The sequence below is a fragment of the Xenopus laevis genome, chromosome 2L, assembly GCF_017654675.1.
Source record: "Xenopus laevis strain J_2021 chromosome 2L, Xenopus_laevis_v10.1, whole genome shotgun sequence".
In the NCBI taxonomy this organism is placed as follows: domain Eukaryota; kingdom Metazoa; phylum Chordata; class Amphibia; order Anura; family Pipidae; genus Xenopus; species Xenopus laevis.
In genome coordinates this window covers 32074058-32099946 of record NC_054373.1, presented here as the reverse complement: position 1 = coordinate 32099946, position 25889 = coordinate 32074058, and the positions used below count along the sequence as shown (strand labels likewise).

The 25889-nt window shown below is 39.6% G+C and overlaps 3 protein-coding genes across 3 annotated transcripts in view; 2 read left to right on the top strand and 1 right to left on the bottom strand.

The window, feature by feature from the left end:
- The first annotated feature begins 2706 nt into the window (after positions 1-2706).
- LOC121399836 (protein kinase C delta type-like) lies at positions 2707-21998 on the top strand. Its single transcript, XM_041581683.1, has 9 exons — positions 2707-2712; positions 16502-16608; positions 17104-17271; positions 17527-17618; positions 18488-18550; positions 19587-19725; positions 20393-20584; positions 20944-21072; positions 21769-21998. Exons 3-9 carry the CDS (start codon positions 17107-17109, stop codon positions 21883-21885), a joined length of 897 nt encoding a protein of 298 aa, XP_041437617.1. The 5' UTR covers positions 2707-2712; positions 16502-16608; positions 17104-17106; the 3' UTR covers positions 21886-21998.
- On the top strand, positions 6592-12309 carry LOC121399831. Its single transcript, XM_041581679.1, has 8 exons — positions 6592-6850; positions 7774-7809; positions 8238-8296; positions 8486-8564; positions 8976-9104; positions 9531-9737; positions 10185-11076; positions 11554-12309. Exons 3-8 carry the CDS (start codon positions 8256-8258, stop codon positions 11661-11663), a joined length of 1458 nt encoding a protein of 485 aa, XP_041437613.1. The 5' UTR covers positions 6592-6850; positions 7774-7809; positions 8238-8255; the 3' UTR covers positions 11664-12309.
- LOC121399834 (protein ABHD15-like) overlaps positions 21959-25889 on the bottom strand; it is a 23176-nt gene continuing 19245 nt past the window's right edge. The window contains exon 2 of the mRNA XM_041581681.1: positions 21959-22044. Coding sequence (XP_041437615.1) covers positions 21990-22044 — 55 coding nt within the window. The 3' untranslated portion in view covers positions 21959-21989. The remainder of the gene's footprint in view (positions 22045-25889) is intronic.

Below are 25889 nucleotides of genomic sequence, written 5' to 3'. Positions count from 1 at the left end.
ATGTCTAAATGGGTGATTCACTATTAAGTGAATTGTTTGTTTGTTATAAAACAGCTAATTCTAGGCAAGTTTTCAAATGGCCTTGACTTTTTTTTTTTTGCATAGTTTTTGAATAATTTGCCTTCTTCTTGTGACTTTTTCCAGCTTTCAAATGGGGGTCACTGACTCCATCTAAACAAATGTAAGACTACAAATGTATTTATTGCTACTTTCCTTCTATTCAGGCCTGTTTATTATTCCAGTCTCTTATTCAATGCATGGTTGCTAGGGTGATCAAATAATAAAAACCAATTGCAAATTGTCTCAGAATTTCACTCTCTCTATCATACTAAAAGTTAAAGTGGATGTTCACCTTTGAGATAACTGTTAGTATGATGTAGAGAGTGATATTCTGAGACAACTTGCAATTGGTTTTCATTTTTTTATTATTTGTAGTTTTTGAGTTATTTAGCTTTTTATTCAGCGGCTTTCCAGTTTGCATTTTAAGCAATCTGGTAGCTAGGGTCCAAATTACCCTAGCAACCACACATTGATTTGAAAAAGAGACTGGGATATGAATAGGAGAGGCCTGAAATGAAAGATGAGTAATAAAAAGTAACAATAATAATACATTTGTAGCCTTACAGAGCATTTGCTTTTTAGAAGGGGGTCAGAGATGCCCGTTTGAAAGCTGCAAAGAGTCAGAAGAAAAAGGCAAATAATTAAAAACCTACAAAAAATAAATGATGAAAACCAATTGAAAAGTTGTTTAGGATTGGTAATTCTATAACACACTAAAAGTTACCTTAAAGGTGAACCACTCCCTTTAAGTTAAAGGTGAACAACCCTTTTAAGATATATGAACGTTTTTAAATCAGTCTCGGGGGGTTCGGTTCAGTATTCGGCTGAATCTTTTACAAAGGATTCAGTCGAAACCTAAAATAGTGAATTTGGTGCATCCCTATAAAACATACCAAAAGAGAGTGTGAAAACAGGCTCAGAAGCAGCAGATACTGTGTTGCAAGGTTTATTTTAACAGGTTTGTTATAATAAAGCTTGTAGCACAGTATCTGTGGCTTCTGAGCCTGTTTTCCACACTTTTTTTTTGGTATATTGACATGCGCTTCAAGTTGGGACAGAAGCAGTGGTACAGGCATCCTACGTGCTACTGGTCCAAACTGATTTGTTTTCATCCCTATATAAAATGTCATTTAAGATGACAAAAACTCGATGGAAACGAAGATTATTTTGTTTAGCAACAGGGAGCACAAGACAGAAATACAGTGGCTGAGAGGTATAACAGTCAATAAGAAATGGTGGGAGAAAGCAAAGAGATCATTAGCCAACTCATTATGCCTGACTGATCACTTTGACCCACACAATTCTGAAGAATTGAGATAAACTGTTGTGTTACCTTGAGACTGGAAGAGTGGGCGCTTGCATTACACATTTATTATATTAACATTGTTTGGCAGCAGAGTTAATTCTTACTCCAAAAAATATATATAGCAGACACTTCCCATGAACAGCATCCTTTATTATAAATATCATATAGGGCTCAATATGTGACAATATTGGGTGTTATAGTACAGAGTCATAGGCTTGCTCTGAGGTTACAGATGGGATAACATTTATAGCCATGTTCAGTCATAGAAAACCATAAATGAACACAATTTAACCAGTCAGAAGGGTTGCCCCCTGGCCGGCAAAAATGATGCTTATTAATAGGAAAAAACATCACAACTATAGGAAGGCTGCGATTTGTCTCCAGAAAAGGTGGTAACCCTAACTACAGTCCTAAACTTGTGTCTGACATGTTTTTGGAATAAAGATTATTTTATGCATGTGCCCGTGTGTGGGATTTGTGAGTGGCAGCTGTTTATACTTTGGAGTAAGGGATGGGGTTACCAGAATGTCTGGTGAAAACAATACTTCAAGGTGGTTATTGGTTCAATGATAAGTTATTTTACTTTATTAAGTTTGGGACCGAGGAGTGAAAGAGCAACACATGGCGATTTACTTATTGATGGCAAAGTCAATTCATTTACTGTGTCAGAATTGGGGGGGAGCCATATGTAACCCCTGAGATGGCAGAGAAATTCCTGGCCGTTCTCTCCCCGCAGCCTCCCTTGTCTAGCCGCTCCCTCCCTCTCACCACAGCTGTTCAGACGCTCTGCCGACTGTCTCTCCCCAGCCAGCACGGCCTTACTCCTCCTGGCTGCTGTGCGCTTACTTCCGGTGCTGCGTGCGCTTACTTCCGGTGCTGTGTGCGCTTACTTCCGGTGCTGGAGGAACAGCGCTGCATCAGTGGCGCGCACACAGGCGAGCTGGTCACAGATTTTCTTTGATAACATTTTTTAATGTTACTGGTCCAGGGGGCAAGTGCCCTGCCTTGCCCCTATGTGTGGAGGCCCATTGGAGGTTCCAAGCGCACTCAGGAGCAGTACGTACACCATCTCCAGTCCCTGTCACAACTACTTCTCCTCCACGCGCCAGCGAGAAAGTAAACACTACCAACTACCAATCAGATTAGGCTTATCACGTTATCACACTCTGATTGGATAGATGGTGCCGCGCGTATCCGGGCTGCGTGTACAGTGGAAAGAACAGCGCGGCGCCATGACGTGTATCTCGGTCAGTCCACCCTAACCCCGCCCCCAGTCAGACAACGGGATGGGGCAGCTGAGCTCTGTGATCGCTGCGAGTTTTGGGCAAGTGTGCGATAATGGCCGGGTGAGAGGCTCCCCTAATAGCTACTGATTCTCTTTATTACGAAACGTTTCTCCCCGGGCAGTGCAGAGAGACTTTAATGCGAACAACATACATTGGGGGAGAATTTAAAGGGGAAGTTAACGTTTATATGAACATGTAGTATCTCATATATTGTCCTGCTCTTAGTTACATTACTATTGTGGGGGAGGAGTTATACCATCATGTCACTGGATTTATAGTGAAACACATATTATAGGTGAGGGGATTTACTCTCCCTTGAGTGTAATTGCATAAAATATATGTCAACCGTTGGAAATGTTGCCTAATAACATTGTGCCTGTGTGGTGGGGTGTTGTAGGGTGAGACTCTCTACAGCAGCTCTTATAAAATACACAACCCCCTTGTAAACATCAAAGTTTCTTGCTTGTGTCATGTGCCTTTGTAAATGAATTCCCTTAATTCTTAGGGCACAAATTTGCAGCAGTGTCACAAGTGTGGCCCCTACATCACTTCCCTTGTCCTGGGTGCCCAAGTTAGAGCCCTGCAGTCCTGATCCTTGATGGTCAGCGGGTCTGGGTTGCGGATAAGGTACTTGCGGGTCGGGTTGCAGGTCCAAGCGGGAAAGAATGCAGGTTGCGGGCACAGGTTCCAAAAAATGGACCCGCGCAGGACTCTAGCCCATACTCCTTGGCCCGGCTGTGGTGTCATTTTATATACAGTGAACCCTCAATTTTACATACCCTGGTTTTACGTTATCCTGCATTTTATGTTAATTTGTTGTGGTCCCACCAATTTATAATGCACTTTAATTGGTGCTTTCCTTGATACTAATACTGTTTTCCTGGATTTTATATAACAATTTTGTCCAAAAATTGCCGTTTGTCCTCTAAGAATGTTATTATTAGGGATGCACCGAATTCAGGATTCCGTTCGGGAGTCTTTCTTTTTCAGCAGGATTCGGCCGAATCTTTCTGCCAGGCCCGACCGAATACTAATGCAAGTTAGGATTTGGATTCAGTTCGGTATTCGGCCGTATCTTTCGAGAAGGATTCTGGGATGTGGCCGAATCCAAAATAGTGGATTTATTGCATCCCTAGTTATTATTAGTGTCATGGGTTTTAAAATACTAACCAGATGTTTATTTTGCCACATTCTGTCTGTAAGTAGCCTGTCCCAATTAGTCTGCACCTCATACAGTCCTGCACTAATCACTTATTGCTTTAGGTTGTGTATGTGACTATCAGAGAGGCCTTGCACACGCCCCCCATAGTATAATAATGATGCCCCCTTGTTATTAACACAGTAAATGTTGTATTTCAAATGGAAGACGACTGCTGTGCCTATATCCTTTGAGTACTTGAAGAAAAGGTTGTTTTAACACATTTCCCTGGTTTTACATTTTCCCATATTTGACATAATTTTTCGTGGTCCCCTGAAAAGCTTAAACTGATGGTTCTATTGTATCTGAGTGTTTCCAATGAAGTATGAATAATCAGTGAGCGGGGCACACAGGCATTTATTGTCCTGTGGAGGGAGGGTTTGGCTTGGTTCTCTACCTGCAGATAAATCCAATTGACTATGATGTAGAGGAGTCCATTACAATTCCCTGTGTTTTGTTGCCATAAGAATAATTAAAGGAGAAGGAGACATATTCACAGTTGGGGATGGGTTACAAAATTGCTTAATTTCTATCCCAGGTCAATGTTTTTTTTCTATGAGAGCACTGTGGTACTATAATCTTTCATTCCCTATATTACTATAGTAAAGTCAGAAAAATGTCTATACAATGCAGACACCCACCTAATGCGACACAAGAAATCCCCAGGAGAATGATAGCAGATGGCAATGCGATGGAAAGTTTTCCTCTCCTTTAACCTTTCCATGTTGCCAGTGATGCTGTCAGGAAAACAGTGTGGCCTTTATATTCTATTATAGCTGCAAATTTACATGATTATAATAACCCAATAGCAAGCAATGAGTATTTACAGGAGAAGGAAAGCTAATGAAGCAGTTTATTGCCAATAGATTAGCCACAATAATGCAAGCGAGAACACTATATTTGTTTAGGATAGCAGCTGCCATATTAGCTTGGTGTGACATCACTTCTTGCCTGAGTCTCTCCCTGCTCACTCATAGCTCTGGGTTTAGATTAAAGCAGGGAGGGGGGGAGAGGAGGGAAGAGGAGAGGAGCAAACTGAGCATGCTCAAGCCTTAGCCCTGGAGGTTTAAGCTGAAAACAGGAAGTCTGATACAGAAGCCCGTGTGTACACAATAGAATGAAAGAAATGCAAGGTTTCTTTTGACAGAGGACTCTACTTTGAGGATTTACTGGTGACCTTTCTGATAAAGCTTATTTAGGTTTAGCCTTTCCTTCTCCTTTAAGTGCTTACACTTTGCTCATTGGCTGGAAATGTTTATGTCAGGATAGAACTGCTGAATTCCATTGTGTCCTATGTGCAGAAATCCTCTAAGCTTGTGTCGGGTTCTGACAGGGAATTGGTTCTTAAAGGAGAAGTTGTTTGTTTGTTGTTTTACTTTCTCCCCTAAATAAAGCTTTATAAGATTCTTACTGTTTAATTGTTGCTTCTTTCAGCAGTAATTATTATTAAGAGACAGGAAAGATCTTATTATACCGTAGGTTTTTCTCTCTCTAGGAAACATCTAGAGCAACAGGTTTTGCAGGTCTGGGTAGTATTAAAGCTGTTCATTTTTTAGATGTGCTGTTCATAGCAAGGTTTCCCCGCTGCACGTATGTCTGATAACTCATTATCTGAACTCGAGAATGTCAACTGTGCTGTGGGAATTAAAAACACACTGTTACACACGGATACATGGAAATCCTTAATTCCCAGCTGCTGTTACTTCTCCATTGGTAAATGTTCGTTTGTCGTGTTATTGTTCATGTTTATTTTTATTAGAATATTCAGAACACATTCTTGAAATAGCAGTTGGTACAGTATATAATGCTATGGAGACGTATGACCTGTTTGTCTTATTTTACATCTCTGAGATAATATTTAACTATATAGGTCATTAGTTATTTGCTATACCAAGTAAGGATTCAGCTAACATCAGAGAGATCATGGGAAATTTGGCCACTTCTGTGGATAGGAAAGTTGTATCAATACCGATTATTTGGTAAATGCCTTTCAATGAGATCACTTGTTGTGGTTCAGTCCTTTTTCAGAATCACTGCTGACCCCCATCAACTTTTATATTGGATTATCAATTCGCCCAGTTATTCAGCTTTTTATTCAGCAGACCTCCAAATTGTAGTTTCAGCAATCTGGTTGCTAGGGTCCAAATTACCCTAGCAACCATGCATTGATTTGAACAAGAGACTGTAATTTGAATAGCAGAGGGCCTGAGTAGAAAGATTAGTAATAAAAAGTACATTAACAATACATTTTTTTAGACTTATAGAGCATTTGTTTTTTTAGATGGAATCAGTGACCCCCATTTAAAAGCTGGAAAGAGTCAGAAGAAGGCAAATAATTCAGAAACTATAAATATAAATAAGACCAATTGAAAAGTTTCTTAGAATTAGCCGTTCTATAACATACTAAAAGTTAACTTAACTCCCTTTAGCAAACTGCAGTAGCCAGAGAGCTCTTGTGCTATTGCTTCTTGGTACTTCAGCCCCTAAACCATTGTAATTTATTGGCATTGCATATAAACCACTTTAATAAAATATACTGGTATAGGATTTATTATCCACAATGCATGGTACTTCTGCATAAAGGATTCTTGGTTAATTGAACCGCAACATTTTAAGTCTAATTATTTATACATTAAATAACCTAATAGGATTGTTTTACCACCAATATGGATTCATGCAGCCTGGTTACCATCAAGTACAACTATTGTTTTATTATTACAGAGAAAAAGGAAATTCTTTTTAAAAATTAAAATTATTTTCTTAAATTGCAGTCTATGGGAGATGGGCTTCCTGCAATTCCGAACTTTCTGGATTTTGGGTTTCCGGATTAGGAATCCATAACCAAAGTGCTGCTATAATGAATATACTGTGGCGTAAGTGCTTTTATTCTGCTCTTTAGACTTATCGGATTTCTTTTCATTGCAGTTGAATATTCATGTGGACCTTCCAGACAAGAGTGTGTATACATGTCCCGGGAGACACTGGCCTTTTCCAGTTCAGGTATGAAATTCTCCAGTATTTCTGCAGTTTGTACAGGACTGACTGCACTCAGTGTTACTTTCACTTCACTTCTGCAATATTTTCATCTTCCAGCGTTTGCATTACAGAAATAAACTGAGCCTCTTTGCTTCCAATGCAGAATGTGCTACTTTTTTTTTTTTTTTTTTAACAGAAAGTATTGTTTTTCTACAGATTTAGGGCAGAGACGGGGAGATTTACTCGCCTGGCGAAAAAATAGCTCTTCTTCGGGCAATAATCTCCCTGAACTGCCTCCCTGCCGGCTACAATCTAAATTGCCGGCGGGATGGCATTTGGAGCACCTTCGTTTTCCAAAGTTGTCTGAAGTTGCCTCAATTTAGATTCTAGACGGTGGGGAGGCCGTTCAGGGAGATTAGTCACCCGAAGAAGAGAGATTTGTCGCCGGGCAACTAATCTCCCCAAATCTTCTCATCTGTCTCTGCCCAGCTAACAACAGCTAACAAATGTTACTATTTAATTATGGGTTGGGATAAAAAATATCAATCAAAGTAACTTAATAGCCTGAAGAAAAAGCACTGATAAAGCTCTGTGTGGTGTTTGTTCCATTCAGGTAGCATGTGTTTCTACTCTCAGTTTACATAACTTGTGTTTAGCATTTGCATCATAGTGACACAGTGAGTAGCCCTGTTGTCTTGCAGCGCTGGGCCTTGGTCTGATTCCAGCCAGAAAACTGTCTGCGAGGAATTTGTATGCTCCACCCTGGTTAATTGGTGCCTGATAGAACCGACCGTAATGTGTGTGAATGCGATAGGCGCCTCAGATTGTAAGCTCCACTGGGGCTGGGACTGATGTGAATAATGTATAATATCTGTAGTGGGCTGCAGAATATTTGAGTGCATTGTAAATAAAGGATTATAATAGTAAAGTTGTCTGTCTCCCCACAGGTGTTTCCAAGCATTACCACTCATTATGAACCAGAGGTGAGATCACAGAGTACTCAGGCAGGTAGAGCAGTGAAAGTAAAAATATTATTGGTATCTGTGGGTTCCAGCTCAGTGTTGGTAAATGAAGGCATATTGGCAGGGATACTTCTTGTTACAAGTCTGTTGTATAAGTACCACTACTATTTTAGTTGTAGATTCCGTTTTTTTTAAATTAGGTTTTTATTTTTAATTCAAGGGGAGGAGAAAACAGTAATACAAACTAACAATGGCTCACATCCAGGATTCATAACATATACATACATCTGCAAATTCTACTTTATAGGGGTACAGCAAGCTCAGCTTTATCATTGTAACCTTCATCATTAGCTCTAGATTCCTTTTAATTTAACCGGGAACTTTTGTGGATGTAGAGAAAAGAGGTACAGTCAGTTGCCAGATCACCGAAATTTGCTCTTTTCTTGTAGAAGTCACACGGCGCCTGTATGGACACTGAGATAGTGTATGCAACCCCGATTCCCAACAGGTAAAATCATTTCTTGTGTCTGCCAGATAGATGGGAGCCTTTCCCAAGTGTACACAAAGTAGAGACTGGTTGATATAATACAGTGTTTAATGTATGTTTATATTTTTAAAAGGGAAATGTCCAAATGTAATAAGGAATATATATATATGGATCCTATCGTTACACAATCTATATATTTGCTTTTAAAAGTGGCGTGCACCGTCCAAAATGGGCCAGATATGGAGAGTATGCGTATTGTCCCCCACAGCGCTGGCCGCATAACCTTGAGGTAGGACATATTGTGATTTTATAAAGCTTTATGGGCAATGAATCAAATGGTTAATAACATTGCAGTACAACATAGAATTGCATACTAAAAGAGAACAGGGTTCGATTATAGTAGAGCTGTAATCTTAGTGTTTTAGTTTAACAGAAAAAATTGTAAGTTAACCACATGTCCCAATATACTATCCACAGATAATATACTGCAGGGCAGTGCATATTCATTCTGTTTTTTTATGTGGATCTGCTCCAGTTTTTGTTATTGGTGTATAGTCAGCCGTGGGAGTCGCACACTCAGTCTGATCAGTTCCTGGCCAGTACAGAGCAATTATAGAATTGATAGGGTAGGATTCCTGTTAGCATAAAGATATTTACAAGTTTGGGGGTGTTGAATTCTCTCTACCTTTATGTCTTGCAGCATGGAGGGGTTGTTTTCTTGTACCATCCCTGTGTTCACCCCAAGCTGAAAAAAGCACTTGTCCATGGAGCTCGCTCCTGCGTATACAAGCACATAATCACCCCTCACATGAACCTTTCAACTGAACGGGTATGGAATTTGTTTTTACTGACTTTAAGGGAGTCACTGAGAGTGAGGATCTATTGGCCTGTCATGTTGGAATTTATTTTTAAAATATGTACATGAAATGCACATCTATGGTTACATTTTATCCTTCAAATTTCATTGCTGGAGTAACCCTGTCATTTGCATATTTATTTTGTATACTTTTTTGATGGAAGGATATACAAGCACTTTGTCATGATGCTCTTTCTCCCTTTATTATAAAACCTATATGTGCATTATTTCTTTAGGGTAGAATCAGTTTTCCTTTTTTTTTGTTACAGTTTTACAGGAACGGCCTTTAATACTGTCATTGGTGGTTTTGCTGTGGGTTGTATGAATTACCTTGTAGCTTTCAATGAAGCGTTTATGTCTTATCATATTATGCTCTGGCCTGTTGTGTTCTTTCTTCAGCCTCTTGCCCTGGTCACCTGGGGCTCCACTCTGGAGATGTCACATATAGATCTCTGTGAAGTTAGAAACTGGCTAACGGCCAACATGGACAGAACTAGAGAACGAGAAATGGACATGGATGGTTCGTATCAGGACTTGCTTGACCGGCCATCGTCGGTGTTCTTTGATAAACATGACAAGAAGCTTTGCCCCAAAATTTGCTGCCAGGTAAGAAACAAATCTCAAGTTTCGCCAATAGATTTTCACAGAGCTTTTCAATGCAAAGTCCTGGCTAAGACAGAAATAACACCTTACTACTGATCTTAGCAGGTTATTTTAATATTGTTTTTCCCCATGTTTGGGCCATGCAGTGATTCAGATAGCCGTGGGTATCCAGAATGGTAGGTGGGCATTGAGCAGGTCATTGGCAATAGAGTGCAAGTATGGAGAGGATGTGGGTTGAATTACCTGCAGGTCAAGTCTAGAAGAACATTCTACTCTTATAAAGTCTGTTCTTGATGAATAGACCATAGTGTCTGCAAGCTTGTACTAGTTGTGACCAGTAATTATAATACTGTTTATATCAAAAGAGTGAGCCTTTTAATTAATGTATAACACATATTTGTATACAAGAACATACATCTCATATAAAATTACTTTTCTTTATATCTTAAGCAAGAAAACTGTGGTTTGAAGAGAAGAAGAAGGGACTCTGCATTACTTGGTTCTGCCCATATATTAGCAAGCACTCCTATTTATAATGCCAGTGCAAGAATAATGAACAGTACTGCAGTGTCAGTAGAACAAACAGCAGTTGATGCCAATAAAAGTCAGCCTGTAATCTCACACACAGTATTGAGGACTCCTTTATCATCTTCAACATCTGAAGATAAGGTTCACGTAACATTAGATCCGTCTGGTGTGTCCGAAAAAAAAGATGACCTTGTAGATCCAGATGGAAGCCGTTATATGGAGAGCAATGTTTCTGCTTTACTACCAGATTCCACCCTCATGTATTTTTCCAAAGGCTCTCCTGACATGAACTTGAATTCTCCAACTGTACAGAGCAGGAACACATCCAATGATCTAGGGGGCAGCCAGACTGTGCCATCTCCAACTTCCATGCAAAAAGAGTCAGGCACTTCGACAACCCACAACAATAGCATTGCAGGAAAAACTACTGTTGAGGGCCCAGGTACTGCAACAACCACCCAACAAGAAGAAAAGATGCTTGAGCCTCCTGTGGGCCTTTCATCTACTACTGCTCCCAAACCAACTGCTGCCGTTATAGAAGAAAAAGAAGAGTGCAGTTGCAAGCACGAGCCAACAAAAGAGGCATCGGCTGCAGCACAGAAGGCTTCTGGTGTTGGACAAATAAAAGCCTCAGATGTGTTTGTGTCTACCCCACGAACAGAGGAGGCAGCATGGGCAGCTGCATGTCTCACTTTCCTATTTGTGTTGTTGACTTTGTCTGTTTTGTACACACAACTCTACAAGAAGTTCCGCAAGAGCCAAAGTCTGTATTGGCCCCCAGAAGGAATTGCAGCTGAGACCGAGACTGTGGCTTGTGAGTAGAGAATCTGAGCATTGGAATAATTGGCAATAAGGGTGGATTGAATTTATAATCTGTTCACTATATAACACATTAGCCTAATTCCATGCGTGGCAGGTGGAGAAACAATCCTTGTTAACTCCTAGTATTCTTTTTAAATTTTTTTAAAAAAATGCTAAATAACTGAAAAACCACCAGAATAAAAAATTACCCGAAAGGTGAACAACGCCTTAAAAGGAAGATTTACAGAAAACTAAAATGTTTAACAGTGTTATTGCACATATGTGTTGGGTTGGGATATTCCCAGCATGTGTTGGAAAGAATTGTGTATAAACTGCTGCTGTGTAATGCTGCTAGTTTGTCTTATTTAAGGAAGGCTAATATTATCGACATGAACCTGTAAGCGAGTCTGGCTTTTCATCTGTTTGCCCATAGTACTTTTAATGGAAAAGATGCTCCAATTAACCAGTTTTCTTTAATTCTATCCGGCAGCTGTTGTTAAGAGGAGGCTGATGCCAGGTCACTCCAAGAGGAAGAAGTGGATTAAACTCAAGAAAACACCAGTGCTTCTATATGAAAGTTTAAGTGAGAGTTCAGAGTAGAGTATTTCATATCTGTGACTACTCTGTACAAATGCACTTTACATCATTGGGTGAACTGCACTCTGGTAAAGGGCATCGTAACTGAGGGATCCAGAATGAAGTCTGTAATCGGAGCCAATGGAGAACCTTGGATTTTTTTTTCTTTCTGTCTCCTAAAATCGGACATGTATCACTTTTAGTTAGATGCCAGGAATCTACAGCTGTGTGTAAAGAATGATGAAGTGAATATAACGTTTCTGAACAGTATCTCAGAGTCTTGTCCATCACAGGCTCTTTTGGTATAGACTGCCTTCATTTAATTATTGTGCCATGCAAAGTCTGAGCCAAATTATTTCCCTATGGTGCTTGTTTCTCAATGTACATTTCTGTACCCACGTTTTACATATCCGCCCCTGCATACTCTCTCAGCCAATCATTTATACCAGGTGCTCTGTGTGGCTTCAGTACAAAATGGCAAAATCTGTAGCAGGTGGTTCTATACAGCAGCCCATAATTGTATATCTTTCTGTATGTAGACGGTAGGTAGATCTAAATTTTGGGTAAATATTTATAAATATATTTATTTTTATATTGTTTGTAAATGTATTGTAACATGATTGCTTATTGTATAGTTTTATAAATAAACCTACTGTCTATGCTACAATTATTTGTTGTGTTTATGCTTTTTTTGTGTGCTTAACATATAATAAAAATTACATTCGGGTATTGCAATCCTATATTCAGATGGTACTGACTAAGCATGAAAATGACAGGGGAACATCAAGGTATAACAAAGTTGTTTCTGCCTGGTCTCCTGTCTTCCTAACACTTCCTACAGAGATCCCAAGATGGAAGAGGAGATAATTTATGTCTCCTAAACATTCTATCATGCTGTCTAGGGAAGTTAAGGGATATGGAGACCCCCAAATTTCTTTCTCTATTGCTTTAGCTTGGATTTTGCAAGTAACAAAGACCACTTTTGCTCTTTTGAGTACATCTATAATGCAACAACAGCAATGGATTTGGCACAGTAAACCAATGTAAAGTGAAGTTATTTAATTCCCCACAAATAACATTTCTATGGGGTAGTAGACTAATAATTATTACATTGCCCTCTTGTGTGCTTCATGAGCTAAGTGGGCAGTCAGTGCTGAAACACTGCATGGCTTTTGTATGTAGCTTGTATTCATCCACTGCCCTCCTTGCATCTCTTTCCTACCTCCATGATCCTTCACTTCAGCCATTCTCCATCAGTTCTGTGCCCTACAGGTGTTGGATGGCTTTTAAGCAAGGGATAAAACACAAGGTTTCTGAAAACAGCTCTTAATCCAAACTTAATTCAGGGACTGGTCCAACTGACATCTGGGAGTCAGGAAGGAATCCCCCCACCCCCAGGGCAAATTGGTGAGGCTTCAGATTGGTTGTTTTTTTGCCTTCTCTGGATTCACTAGCAGTTGTGCATGTTGCACTCGATGGACACATTTTTTTCTTTTCAACCTCATCTACTATGTTACTATGTGAGAATTGGATGCATGGAATTTCCTGATGCAGTTAAAAAGTAATGGTCACACATTTCAGATGGATAATATATAATATATATTTTTTTTTTTCCTTACTGCCTTAGGTTTTATTCTTTTTTTTATAATATCTTTATTTAAGTTTTTTCAATACAAAAGTATTCAAAGGGAGGGGGAGGGGGGTACAGAAGGAAAAAAAAAAAAAGGGAAGGGAAAGGCAGGGGTTGGGGGTAGGTGCCACATTAATTATCATTTCAATTATACAAAAAGTACTAATCAGATAATTAAAGGGTCTATTATATTAATTCTTATTTTGCCTTGTCGGTTTAACGATTCTCCAAATACTCTATCCAAGGGCGCCAAATATTCCAATAAGTGTTACTGCTATTCTCTATAATATGGGATAGTTCTTCCAACCTCCTGATTTCTTCTACTTTTATTACCCATTCGGAGAGCGTTGGGGGGCTGGTAGATTTCCATTTTAGGGGTATCAGTGCCTTAGCTGAGTGAAGTAAGTGAATGGTAAGGGGATCGGTTACTACCTTTTCCGAATTAGGCAAGATGTTCAGCAAGATTAGTGCGTAATTGTTAGATCTAAAGTCACTTTTGGTAACAACATTTATTTCATTAATAATATCTTCCCAGTATGTGGTTAAAATTGGACAAGTCAGCCAAATGTGGTCATGTGTTCCCTTATATTCCTTACAGCGCCAACAATTAATAGTATATTTCGAAGATATTTTATTTCGAGATAATATATAATATTAGCTGCTAAGAGGTGCTGTATTTATATAGCATTTGCCCTATACAGTTTTCCACATTACACATTAACATTAACTGGGAAAAAGAAGAAGCAATACAAAGCAGAGCCACCTATACATGGCACTCACAATAAGTTGCTTCTGTTTAGCTCTTTATTTTTTACATCAGTGCAAAAATATATAGAGCTGTTACATTTATCAGTGTCTATAAATCTTTCTATTTAGGAGTTTACAATGCAGTGCAGTGAAATATGGAAATGGTGAAGAAGGGTCTATAGATAAAGAATGTAGATAATTGTCAGCATGTCATGCTTCAATAAAGACATACGTCCCACTAAACCTCCAAAAAGGTTTGGAATTCTGGCAGCATAGATAGGCGCCATTTAAAATAGAAGTTTCTCTAAGCAACAACTTGGTGTTTGTCCAGATAATGGCCACCAGCCTACTAATATGTGGGAACTGTTGAGGTAATCAGCAACTTCCAATTTCCCCTGAAGGAGCTGAAGTGAACACAGAATCTCAGCACAGTTCTGGAACTCTTGATACAATTAGCATCAATCAGTGTAGATGTAATACAACTCTGTTAGCAGTTCCATTTGCTAACCCTTGTGGACTGCAGGGATTTCAGCTCTGCCCCTTAATGTTTTACTAATAAATCATATTCTCAACTTGATAACTCCCAATCAACTTTAAACATTTGCTCTTAGAGAAGTTTTCCTTCTCTGTAGTGCCATAGCAATGTCCTCTGTAGTGCCAATGGCTCTCTAGTGCTTGCATGTCACTCCATGTTGCCTGCTCATGACACTGCTGGTGGTCACATGACTCACCTAGTTCAGTTACCTGTTCAGTTGGTTCAGGCCAACTGCCTTTTGGACAGTGAGGAGAAGAGACATGGAGTGAGAGTGGCGATCGATAAAAGTGGATAAATTGAGATAGAGCTTAAATAAAATTTAAAAAACCAGTATAGGAGGGGAGATTAACATGGAGGTGAGAAAGAAGAGGAGTCGGAATTCGGAGGAGGAAGGACAAGGCGAGAAAAGGAGATGGAGTGATGGAGATTTAGAAGAGAAGAAGAAAAGCCTGGTTAAAAAGAAAACCAGTGAAGATGGGGGCAGTAAAAGGAGAAGGAGAGAAAGAGAGCTGGAAGAGAAGAAGAAAAGCCCCAAAGAAAGGAAGACCAGTGGAGATAGGAGCAATAGCAGAAGGGGTGATGGTGATTTAGAAGACAAGAAGAAAAGCCTGGTGAAAAGGAAGACCAGTGAACATGGGGGCAGGAGAAGGAGTGAAGGACAGATAGAAGAGAGGAAAAGCCCCATACAAAGGAAGAACTGTGCAGATTGGAGCAATAATAGAAGGAGTGAAGGTGAGTTAGAAGATCAGAAGAAAAGTCAAATGAAAAAGATCAGTGTAGATGGGGGCAGTAAAAGGAGAAGGAGTGAAGGACAGGTAAAAGAAAAGGAGAAAAGCCCCATGGAAAGGAAGACCAGTGAAGATGGGAGAAATAAAAGGAGAAGGAGTGGAGATGAGTTAGAAGAGCGGAAGAAACACCCCATGGAAAAGAAGACCCGTCAAGATGGGAGCAATAAAAGCAGGAGGAGTGAATTAAAAGACAAGGAGAAAAGCCCCATAGAGAAGAGTGAAAAGTTACAGTTAGAAGAAAAGAAAAGTCAGTTGGAAAAGACCAGTGAAGTTGTGAATAAGGATCAAAAATCAAGAAATCCAGAGGATCCCTTAGAAGGTAAGAAAACACAGTTGCAGCTTTTATGCTTAATCTCTCCCCTAACTTTCTAATAAGAAGTGGCCCCATAGGATCTATCTGCCCTAACTTGCTGGGATGTCTTTTTAACAGGATTTCTGCAAATAATATGTTTGCCTGATGTTTATAGCTTGCTGATTTACCCAAGGTCTTGTTCTGATTAAAAATTACCCATCTTTTTATTCATTCTTTCTTCTTTTTTTTTTTTTTTTCAACAATATTTTTATTGTTTCACAAACAAATGCCAAATGTACATCACAAAAGTGCGGCAGGTCATCAAAAATAATGTAAACAGTCATGAGCGATCACAAGTAAAATATCAGTGCACATTCTTTCTTCTTTTTTTAATCTTGGTATGAAACTAGGGCTGGTTTACTATAAGGGGAAATAAAAATCACCAGTGATATTGCCAGTATCAACCAATCAGGGCTGGTTTTCTATAGTATAGGAAATTAGTAATATCAGTGATGATGCCAATGTCAACCAATCAGAACTGCTTTCATCTTCTACCTTGGATGTAACTGTTCAAATCTAATTACTGATTGATTCTGATGAACATCACTATCACTAATGGTCTGCCGTGTCAATATGTCAGAAACCCAGGCTTCCAGCATTTCTCAATATATAATCAAGGGTTTAAGTTTTCTGGGAGATGTATTCATGGGGGCATCTGGGGGAGGCACATAGGTGTAGGTGTCCCCTCTCCAGTCCCCTTGTGCTGCCTCATATTAAGGAGCCCTGCCTTGTGCTTGCTGATGGGTTTATTAATATATGCTATGTACAGGTTATTTGTAATACAAGGTACTAATGGAGTTTTTTTCCTAGGTGGAAGCGCAGCGAAGAAACTCTGTGTGGATATCAGCAGACCTGTCCCCCTGGATATTAAGAACTACAGGTTTTATTCAGAGCTGGGAAAAGGAGGCTTTGGCCGGGTAAGTGAATTGTACCCTAACCTTTTAGTTTGTAAACCCTATTGTACTCTGTAATCCTTGTCTGTTATCCACCATTTATTCCCTGTTTGCTATAACTACAGTAAAGCACTGCGTATCTTGACAGCGCTAAATAAATAAATGATGATGAAGTGAAAGGCTTCCCAGGAATGATTTCTCTTGGTATAAATCATAGGGAAGCAGAAAACATAGGCGAGAATAAAGTAGTTTAGTATTATTACTCACTGTTTTGTAAATACAGTTCTGAGAATATCATTATAAAGTGGTGATATAGAATGGGACATTTATGTTGGGGAAGGAATCACTGGAAGATACTATTTCTAATTAATTGGGGAGACTAAACCTCCCGAAATCTTCATTATTCTCCACCTATGGTGTAAAGTGAAAACAGATAACTTTTTCATTTTAGCCTCTCAGTGTTTAGCGTTTACCTTTACATACACCATGTCATATCTAATATTTGCCCTTCGTTATTAGGTGATGTTGGCTTCGTTTACACCGAAGAAGCAACTGGTAGCAGTAAAGATCATGCAGAAAAGTCCAGACAAGAACAACTTCAACATCATGATGAAGGAGGCCCGAGTGCTGTCGGTCGCTAGAGGAAGCACATTTTTATGTCATTCCTACGCAGCTTTTCAATCAGAGGTAAATACTGTTATTAATTGCATATAATCTCTTTAAAGGGAATCTAGCATTTAAATGAACTTTAAGCATGATTAGACTAGTGTTAGGCAAACTATGCGGTAGGGTCTCATTTGCTCCTCATACATGGCTGTTTCTATATCTCCATGGAGCGCCAAGATGTTGCTTTCCACTTATTCACATTACCACTTCTATTCAGACAGCTTTAAAGTTTTAGGATGGGTTAGGTCTCACCTTCTTCTATTCTCTCTTTAACAGCTGGAATCCTTCTTCGTCCTGGAGTATGCCAGCGGGAAATCTTTAATGCAAATGATTCTTCGCAAAGGAAATCTGCCAATGACAAGAATCATGTAAGTGACATTAGGACCCATTTACAGTACATGGGACAGGGAGCAAACTGGAAAGAATAGGTGCAGCCCACCATGTTTTTCATACTTTGCTCACTGCCTACCTCTTAGTCCTTAATAGCTCTTTGTTCTCCACAATGGCAGCAGTGTATTACTGAGGGACAAGCTTGAGTAGCAGTGTCCCCTTTCCTGCACCCGAACTTGTGTTTCATTCAGGTGCTCTAGTTAAGTGGGTGCAAGATGCGGCCTGGCCCTGTACCCTTGCCATAGATAAGTACAGGGCTGCTTTGTACCTGAATTATATTAATTGTTATTACAGAGAAATTGGGGTACATATTCCAAAGGTCCATGTAGTACTTATTTGTCTGTATAAGTTGCCCACTTAATGCATTTTGTTCTGCTGCATATTGTCAGGCCCAGACTGGCAATCTTGAGATTCTGGCCAATGCGAAACGAGTTGCTAAAAGATGCCATAGACTTACAATATCACCCCTCCCAGCGCCCCAACCAATGGCCCATTTTTCATTTCTTTGGTTTAACCTTATTAATAAGAACATGAAAAGTTTTTAAGGAATTGTAGCTGGATCACTTTAATGGATTTTCTCTGGGACAGTGTTACTAGAGCTCTTTTATAAGTGGAAAACGCTGGGCACTTGAATGGGCTGAATTTGTTCCCATAACAAGTTACATATGTAGCATGTTTGCCTGTGCTGTCAGTAAGACGTGTTCTGCACCCTTTTGTATGTTACACTTAGATATTTGCATCAGATGCAAGCACAGAGAACACTGCGAGGCAACTCTATAGTTAACTGTAACAAATCCTATGTAATGAATGTGATATAGGAACGATGATGATTTTCTTTTTGTAAAAGGTTCTACACAGCGGAGATGGTGGTTGCCCTCCAGTTCCTGCACTCTAAGGGCATCATTCATCGGTGAGTAAATTCTCAGTATATTGTGTTGTCTCTATGTGCTTTCTGACACATAGATTCACTGAGTGATGATGGACTGTCACCACTACATGTGCTGTAGGCAAGCATTTCCCATAGTAGCTACTCATCTCTCCCAACTCGTTTTTAAATTAGTCAATACAAGAAAGCACTTACACAGTCAGACTGCAGGGTGCTGTTAGAAGTCATGGGACCCCCATACTACATAGAACTCCCCCATACAAGTCCAGGTTTTTATCCCACTGCCAGGTTGGCCCCTCACCCCTGTGGGAGGTGGGCAAATCCAACAAAGTAGAACATGGCCCCAATTAAAAGAATGTAGAATATTTTACAGAACACTCACTCCGTTCTGCTCAAACATGTCAACATCCCCACCCAGGACCACCATGAGAAATCACAGGGCCCCATACGACAACATTTCCTGGGCCCCCTGGGCTGCGCCCACCGCAAGCCCCACCTAAAGGTCCGCCCTCCCCACCATACAGTAAAAAAAACAAGAAAAATATTGGTGGCTAGGGTTCCCACATGTTAATAAAAAATAAAAAGATATTGGTGGTCAGGGCCCCCCATAAAAATATATTGGTGGCTAGGACCCAACATGAGAAAAAAAAATTGGTGGCCAGGCCCCCCCCCCACATTATAAGAAAATTGGTGGTCAGGGCCCCTTAAACGTCCATGCCTTCCCGAAGTCAGCAGCTATCATAAAGCAGGGGGGCCCAGCTAATCAAGTAAGTGTGGCGTGGCCGGGGCCCCCCTTACCCTCAGGGCCCCATACAACTCTCCCCCCTGTCCCCCCCGATGGCTGCCCTGTCCCCACCCAAATGCTACTAATTCCCTCTGCAGGTCCAATATCTTTTTTATTCTATGAATTGTACCTTCACATTTCCTTGGGTTCTCTGTTACTATGGGCCCCCTGCAGGATCCCCACTCTGATGGCAGCCTACTTATAGGGGCAGTGGAGGGCAATGTTGGTCCCGAGAACTGTTACCTATTTAAATTGCTCCTAATTCTTATCCTACAGTGACCTGAAACCTGACAACGTGTTGGTGGACAGATACGGCCATATCAAGATCTGTGACTTTGGCCTCGCCGCAGAGAACATCTTCGACCAGACAAGAACCAACGGAGTAATAGGAACCCCTGGATACCGCGCACCAGAGGTGACAACAAACATTTAAAATACAAACATATTCACCTTTAATTTAACCTTTAGTCTCATGCAGAAATATTCGGAGACAATTTGCAATTGGTCAATGATTTAGCTTTTTGTTCAGCTGCTCTCTATTTTGGAGTTCCAGCAGCTATCCGGTTGCTAGGGCTCAATTTAACTTAGCTACCAGGTGCTGAATTGAATGAGAGCCTGGGAAATGAAAATGAATGGGCCTGACTATAAAGATAAATAATAAAAGTTTCAGTAACAACAAAACTGTAGCCTTACACTGAAATATGATTTTGGCTGAAGGGCGTCATTAACCCCCATCTGAATGTTGGAGAGAAAGGCAAATAATTGAAAAATTATAAAAGATATATAACTAAGACCAAGGCAAAGGTTGCTAAGAATGTGACGTTTTATAACATACTAAGAGTTGACCTGAAGGGGAAAAACAACCCATTTAAATGAGAACAGCATCTGTGATAATACCACACGTATTTGATCTGTGCTCATTTAATATTAATTAATATTATTAATATATTAATTAATAGTAATACAGAAGTTAAATGTAATCCGTCTGCAATTTAATATGGAAATAACATGTTATTTTTGTTCTGCAAGTAGCCTATCAAGTTCATGACTCATGTTTTCTCTGTAATCATTTTGTTTCATAGGTTCTATCAAAGGCCGAGTATAACGCAGGCGTGGATTGGTGGTCTTTTGGGATTACCATGTACCAAATGGCCACGGGCAGCTTGCCATTTTCACCATCAGGCAGTATTTTAAGGCAATTCTTTGCAATAAAGAAGAATACGCCGTATTACCCATATTATATGAGCAAGGAAATGCTGGACCTCCTGCCAAAGGTAAATATCCAGAGCCAGATTTACATAGCAGACGCCCCTCAGATTTTCATCATCATTCATCTTTTTCACCAGAGCAATGGGGATTGGCGCACAGGAAATTTAAAAAAACTATTGTATCTCATGCGCATCCCCAGTGTTTCTGAATCATTGTGGGTGTGGTTGGGCAGCATGCCGCCCCCTAAAATCCTGCCACCCTAGGCCCGGGCCTTGGTGGCCTCTCTACAAATCCGGGCCTGTTAATATCACCCAAAGAAGAATTACAGATCAATTAGTATAGTGTGTATATATATATATATATATTAGTGCTAGGAGGTACATGACATAGCACCTGCAATATTAGAATTTATGTTTCTTTTTAGCTTTTGGAGATGGATGAGAATCAGCGGATCGGTGTCAACGGAAACATCAGGGAGCACGCTTTCTACAGCACAGTGAAGTGGGAAGAGCTGGAGAACCGGAGAGTGAAGACCCCTTTCCAGCCAGGAATGGTAAATACATGTGCTATATATGATACATCCACCCACTCTCACACATTGGGTTGGGCTTCACTTAGATAATAAAACATATTGCTAACAGTAACTTTCCCAAAGTTCTAGTAGTATCCAAGACTGATAAAACACAATTCACCTTCAGACTTCACCCAAACTGGACTTCAGCTTGGTCTCCACTGTGGTAATCACTGTAACAAGGACAGATAATCACGTGTCCATAGTGAGGTTAATGGGTCCCTTATTCATTTATTGACCGTTACCTTTTTCAATAGCTCATTCCTTGGCCCTCAGAAACTTTTTGTAATTTTATATCTAGTATAGGTAAATCTAAAAAACAACTGGACTTGCTGAGTTGAAGATATTTCACTACTCATCCGAGCAGCTTCTTCAGCTCTTCAATGATTACTCAGCAAGTCCAGTTGTTTTTTAGATTTACCTATACTAGATATACCATGACCTGGATGAATGAAAATCTTCATAGTCTTTTTGTAATTTTATTTCCAAAATAAAGTTGTTGGGTTTTGGTGGATAGTGATAGTCTGATTTTAACTTTCCCCTGCTTCTCATTTTTCTTGGCATTAATATCTGAATCCAGTAATCACTTTTTACAGATAATTAAAGCCACATATTAAGTTACGACTTATCTTGAGTGAAATGAAGTATGTAAGAAGCACCTTGTTTCCTTTCATACAGCCATCAGCAGATGACTTCACTGAAATCCCGCTGTCATTCTCCTCTCAAATTCGGAACGAGGAAACCAACTTGGCAGATTTCTCCCACGTGGATCCCAGCTGGAGTTGGCAGGAGTAAGGCATTGGTTCTAATATGGGAAAACATCAATACTGCCTGGACATAGCAACAACCTGGGCCAATTGACATCATACCCTCTATGGCAAGCTGCACCTCTCAACAACTCATCCACCTGCGTCTGCCATCAATGTCGCCACCACACGGGATCCCTGGCTTTGACTTGGAGAAGAGAAAAAGAAAGAACGGAAGAGTTAACCATCGTGAGTATAAATGTTATATGAAATGAGACAGTGTAGAGTAATGTAAAAGATTAGGCTGGTTTTAGGTCTTTAGATAAAATGTTATACAATAGTTTATTGACAGGATAATAGAAATTATATAACTATTGACAGGCAAGCATCTAGAATAAGGTAGAAAAGAAAACATATGCTCTATAGAAACTTCTCTTAAAATACATCTAAAATCATTTTCTTTTAGGGAAGGAAGGGCGGGTTGTTATCACTCAGCAGCCGCTGAGCTCCCTAATGGTAAGTAGTGGTAAGTATACCCCCTGGAGACCTGATTATATAGGGGTTTATTGTTATCACCTTACCATTGTATATATATATGTGTGTGTGTGTGTATGTGTTAGAGTGAGTGTGTGTGAGTGTGCATGTGTATGTGTTAGAGTGAGTGTGTGTGTGTGTCTGTGTGTGTGAGAGAGAGAGAGAGAGAGAGAGAGAGAGAGAGACAGAGTGTGTGTGTGAGTGTGTGTGTGTGAGAGTGTGTGAGAGAGAGAGAGAGTGTGTGTGAGAGAGAGAGTGTGTGTGTGAGAGACAGTGTGTGTGTGAGTGTGTGTGTGTGAGAGTGTGTGAGAGAGAGAGAGAGTGTGTGTGAGAGAGAGAGTGTGTGTGTGAGAGTGTGTGTGCGCATCAGTTGAATTAGCTATTTGCAATGCTCACCCATTCCTTGAACAGGAGAACACTGAGTTGAATTCCCTTTTGGAATCCGCAGGCATTTCTGTATTGGAAATGACCTGTTCTCCCTTTCAAGGAATCAGTCACTAGTATCAGGTTATTTTTATAACCTGGTGCTTCATTAATGGCATGCCAATACGGGAGCAATAGAATTGGACCCGTACACTCCCTATGTGGCATTGTATTTCCTTTACAAGGCTACTGTCGATCCAGGGACATGTCCGATTGCCATTTTGGAGTCAGGAAGGAATTTTTTTCCCCTTCTGAGGCAGATTGGAGACCGCCTCAGAAGGGGGTTTTTTGCCTTCCTCTGGATCATCTAAATTTATTTAATTGCAAATAATTGCCCATTAAAATATAAATATAACCTAAATACAACCCCACGAAAATGGAAAAGGCATGTCAAAAACTAAATTAAATAGGGATGTCCCAGGTTGACTCTTATAAACCATTAGTTAGAGGGGAGCAGGGTTCTTGGAGAGGCTACTAAAAGAAGAACTTAATAATTATAGCATGTGTGATATTCTGGAATGTGTAGGAATGTTGTATGGTTGTGTGAGATATGTGTGTGTGAATGTGAATATTGGCTCTGTTGTAACAACTAGTCCAAAAAACCCAGGTCCATATTTAGAATAAATTGCAGGTCAGCTCAAGGATGGGGAGAAAGGTTCATAAACAGACTGGGCAGAGGTGTATGACCCAAAATGCCAACTAGGAACAAACGTCAGCTAAATAGGTCCATCATGATTCCTGTATCAGTACTGTGTATATATCATCTAAACCTAAAAATCAACATTTTAAACTAAATCTAAATATGTTTGAGTAAAAGTAAATCTAAATATGTAAAAGCCAATGATGTGTGTGTGTGACTAGTCAGATACCTCTCAGTATTTGCTGAAGAGGAAAGGTCCCATGACAGTTTATGTCACTCCATGCAGGACCAGAGAGGAAACTATTGCAGCAAGTGATAGGGTGAGCCATTTGCTGCAATAGATGTGTGAATGGACAGTAACAAGAGTTGAAGCCTTGACGTGGCGTTACTGCTCACATGGGTAACCATGTGCTAATTCAACCACTTGTGAGACTTGATTCTAACATGTTATTATTTATAGTATACAAAGTGCCTTCACCTCCTACTACTTAATATATTCCAGCTTTGTGCAGTGTTCATGAGTCATTCTGATCTATTCTTTTCAGTTTTCATGGTGGAAGTGGTGGAATATATATATGAGTAACAGGGCTTTACAGCTCCAGCAGATCGTAACCAGAGAGCACTGTGCTTATTGCTGCTCGGAGGCTGCACAACAAGCTCTAACATTTAGGAGGAAAACTGATCCTTGTCTGTGTGAATGTAATAAATTAGATTGTGACCTTAGATTGTAAGCTCTGTTGGGGAAGGGACTGATGGGAATGATGTATAATCTCTGTAAAAGGCTGCTGATTATTTCAGCATGTTGTCAATAAAGGATGATGATAACAATATAGTTATCCATCTCCCCACAGGTGTTTCCAAGAATAACCATCGAAAAGGTAAGAGGCACAACTGTGACATTGTTTAAGCATCTGCACGGCATTACTCACCCCGCACCTTTCACAATAGAAGTTTGGAGTCTAGATATTGTACTAATGAGCAAATAAAAATAATAGAAATAAACACATTCAACACTCATAACTGGATTACATGAACCTGTTTGATTTTGTTTGTGATGATCTGATGCTTGAGCTTGATGGATCTGAATCTACCATAAAACACATTTTGTATCTTGCTATGTGGGAAGCATTTGGGAACAAATACACATAGACAGAAATTGATTGGGGTACATACACATGCACATACGTGTTGGTTAATGCACCCAATAACATAGGGTTTATCTTTTAGTTGGGAGGTGAGTGGAGGTAGCCACTGTACAATTGTGATACCGGTGTCACATTTCTGCAGTTGTGTGAGCTTTGTGTTATATCTCCTGCCCCAGCACTAGAGATATTCAAATTTACATTAGAATAGGTGGGTTAAAATTTGAATGTGAAAACTCGAAAATTCTAATTTATTATTCAACCCTTGATAAATCTGCCCCTAAATGAACCCAATAGGCTGGTTTTGCTTCCAATAAGGATTAATTATATCTTAGTTTGGATCAAGTACAAGATACTGTTTTATTATTTCAGAGAAAAAGGAAATCATTTAAAATAGAGTCTATGGGAGACAGCATTTCTATAACTGAAAGCTTTCTGGATAATGGGTTTCCAGATAACGGATCCCATAACTGTACTGTGCAGGTGCAAGTCTACAGTGCCGATTTTTTTTTTTCAAATTCGTGATTGCGTTTCTTTCCACGGAGAAAAAACAAACCACAATTATTAATATCATGAGTTTGTTACAAAATGTCCAAAAAGAAAGGAACCACCAGAAGAGTTATTGCAGTCGCACAATCTAATATTTATAAATCAAAAGTCATTTGTGTGGACAAAAGTAAAAAAACAAAACTGGAAAATGTATCAATTCAATTCATGTGAGAAATTCATAGGGATTCAAATAAAGTTCATGTGATAAAAATAAACTGTTGTTTGTGGTCATTGAATTAATTGTGCAAATTATTTTAAATATAAATACGCCCCTGCTTCTTATTGTAACTCCGCCTGAAAAAAAATGCTTTGTAAGGCAACAACTGTATTATTGCTACTTTTTATTGTTCATCCTTCTATTCAGGCCCTCTTCTGTTCATATTCCAGGCTCTTATTCAGATCAATACATAGTTGATAGGGTAATTTAGACTTTAGCAACCGGATTGCTGAAATTGCAAACTGGAGAGCTGCTGAATAAAAAAAGCTAAATAACTCAAAAACCACAAATAATAAAAGCTAATTACAAATTGTCTCAGAATATCATGCTCTATATCATACTTACAGTTAAGTTAAAGGTGAACAACCCTTTTAAGATACATGAACGTTTTTAAATGGGTCTCTGTTGTGCCACATTTGCTATAATATATTGTAGTATATTTAGTAACAGTGTAAGGAACCAAAAGACTCCAGCCCAGTAAAATGTATTACTCGCCCACCCTATAGCACAGAGTTGGGTAAAACACTAAGCGCAGATTCACGAAGCGC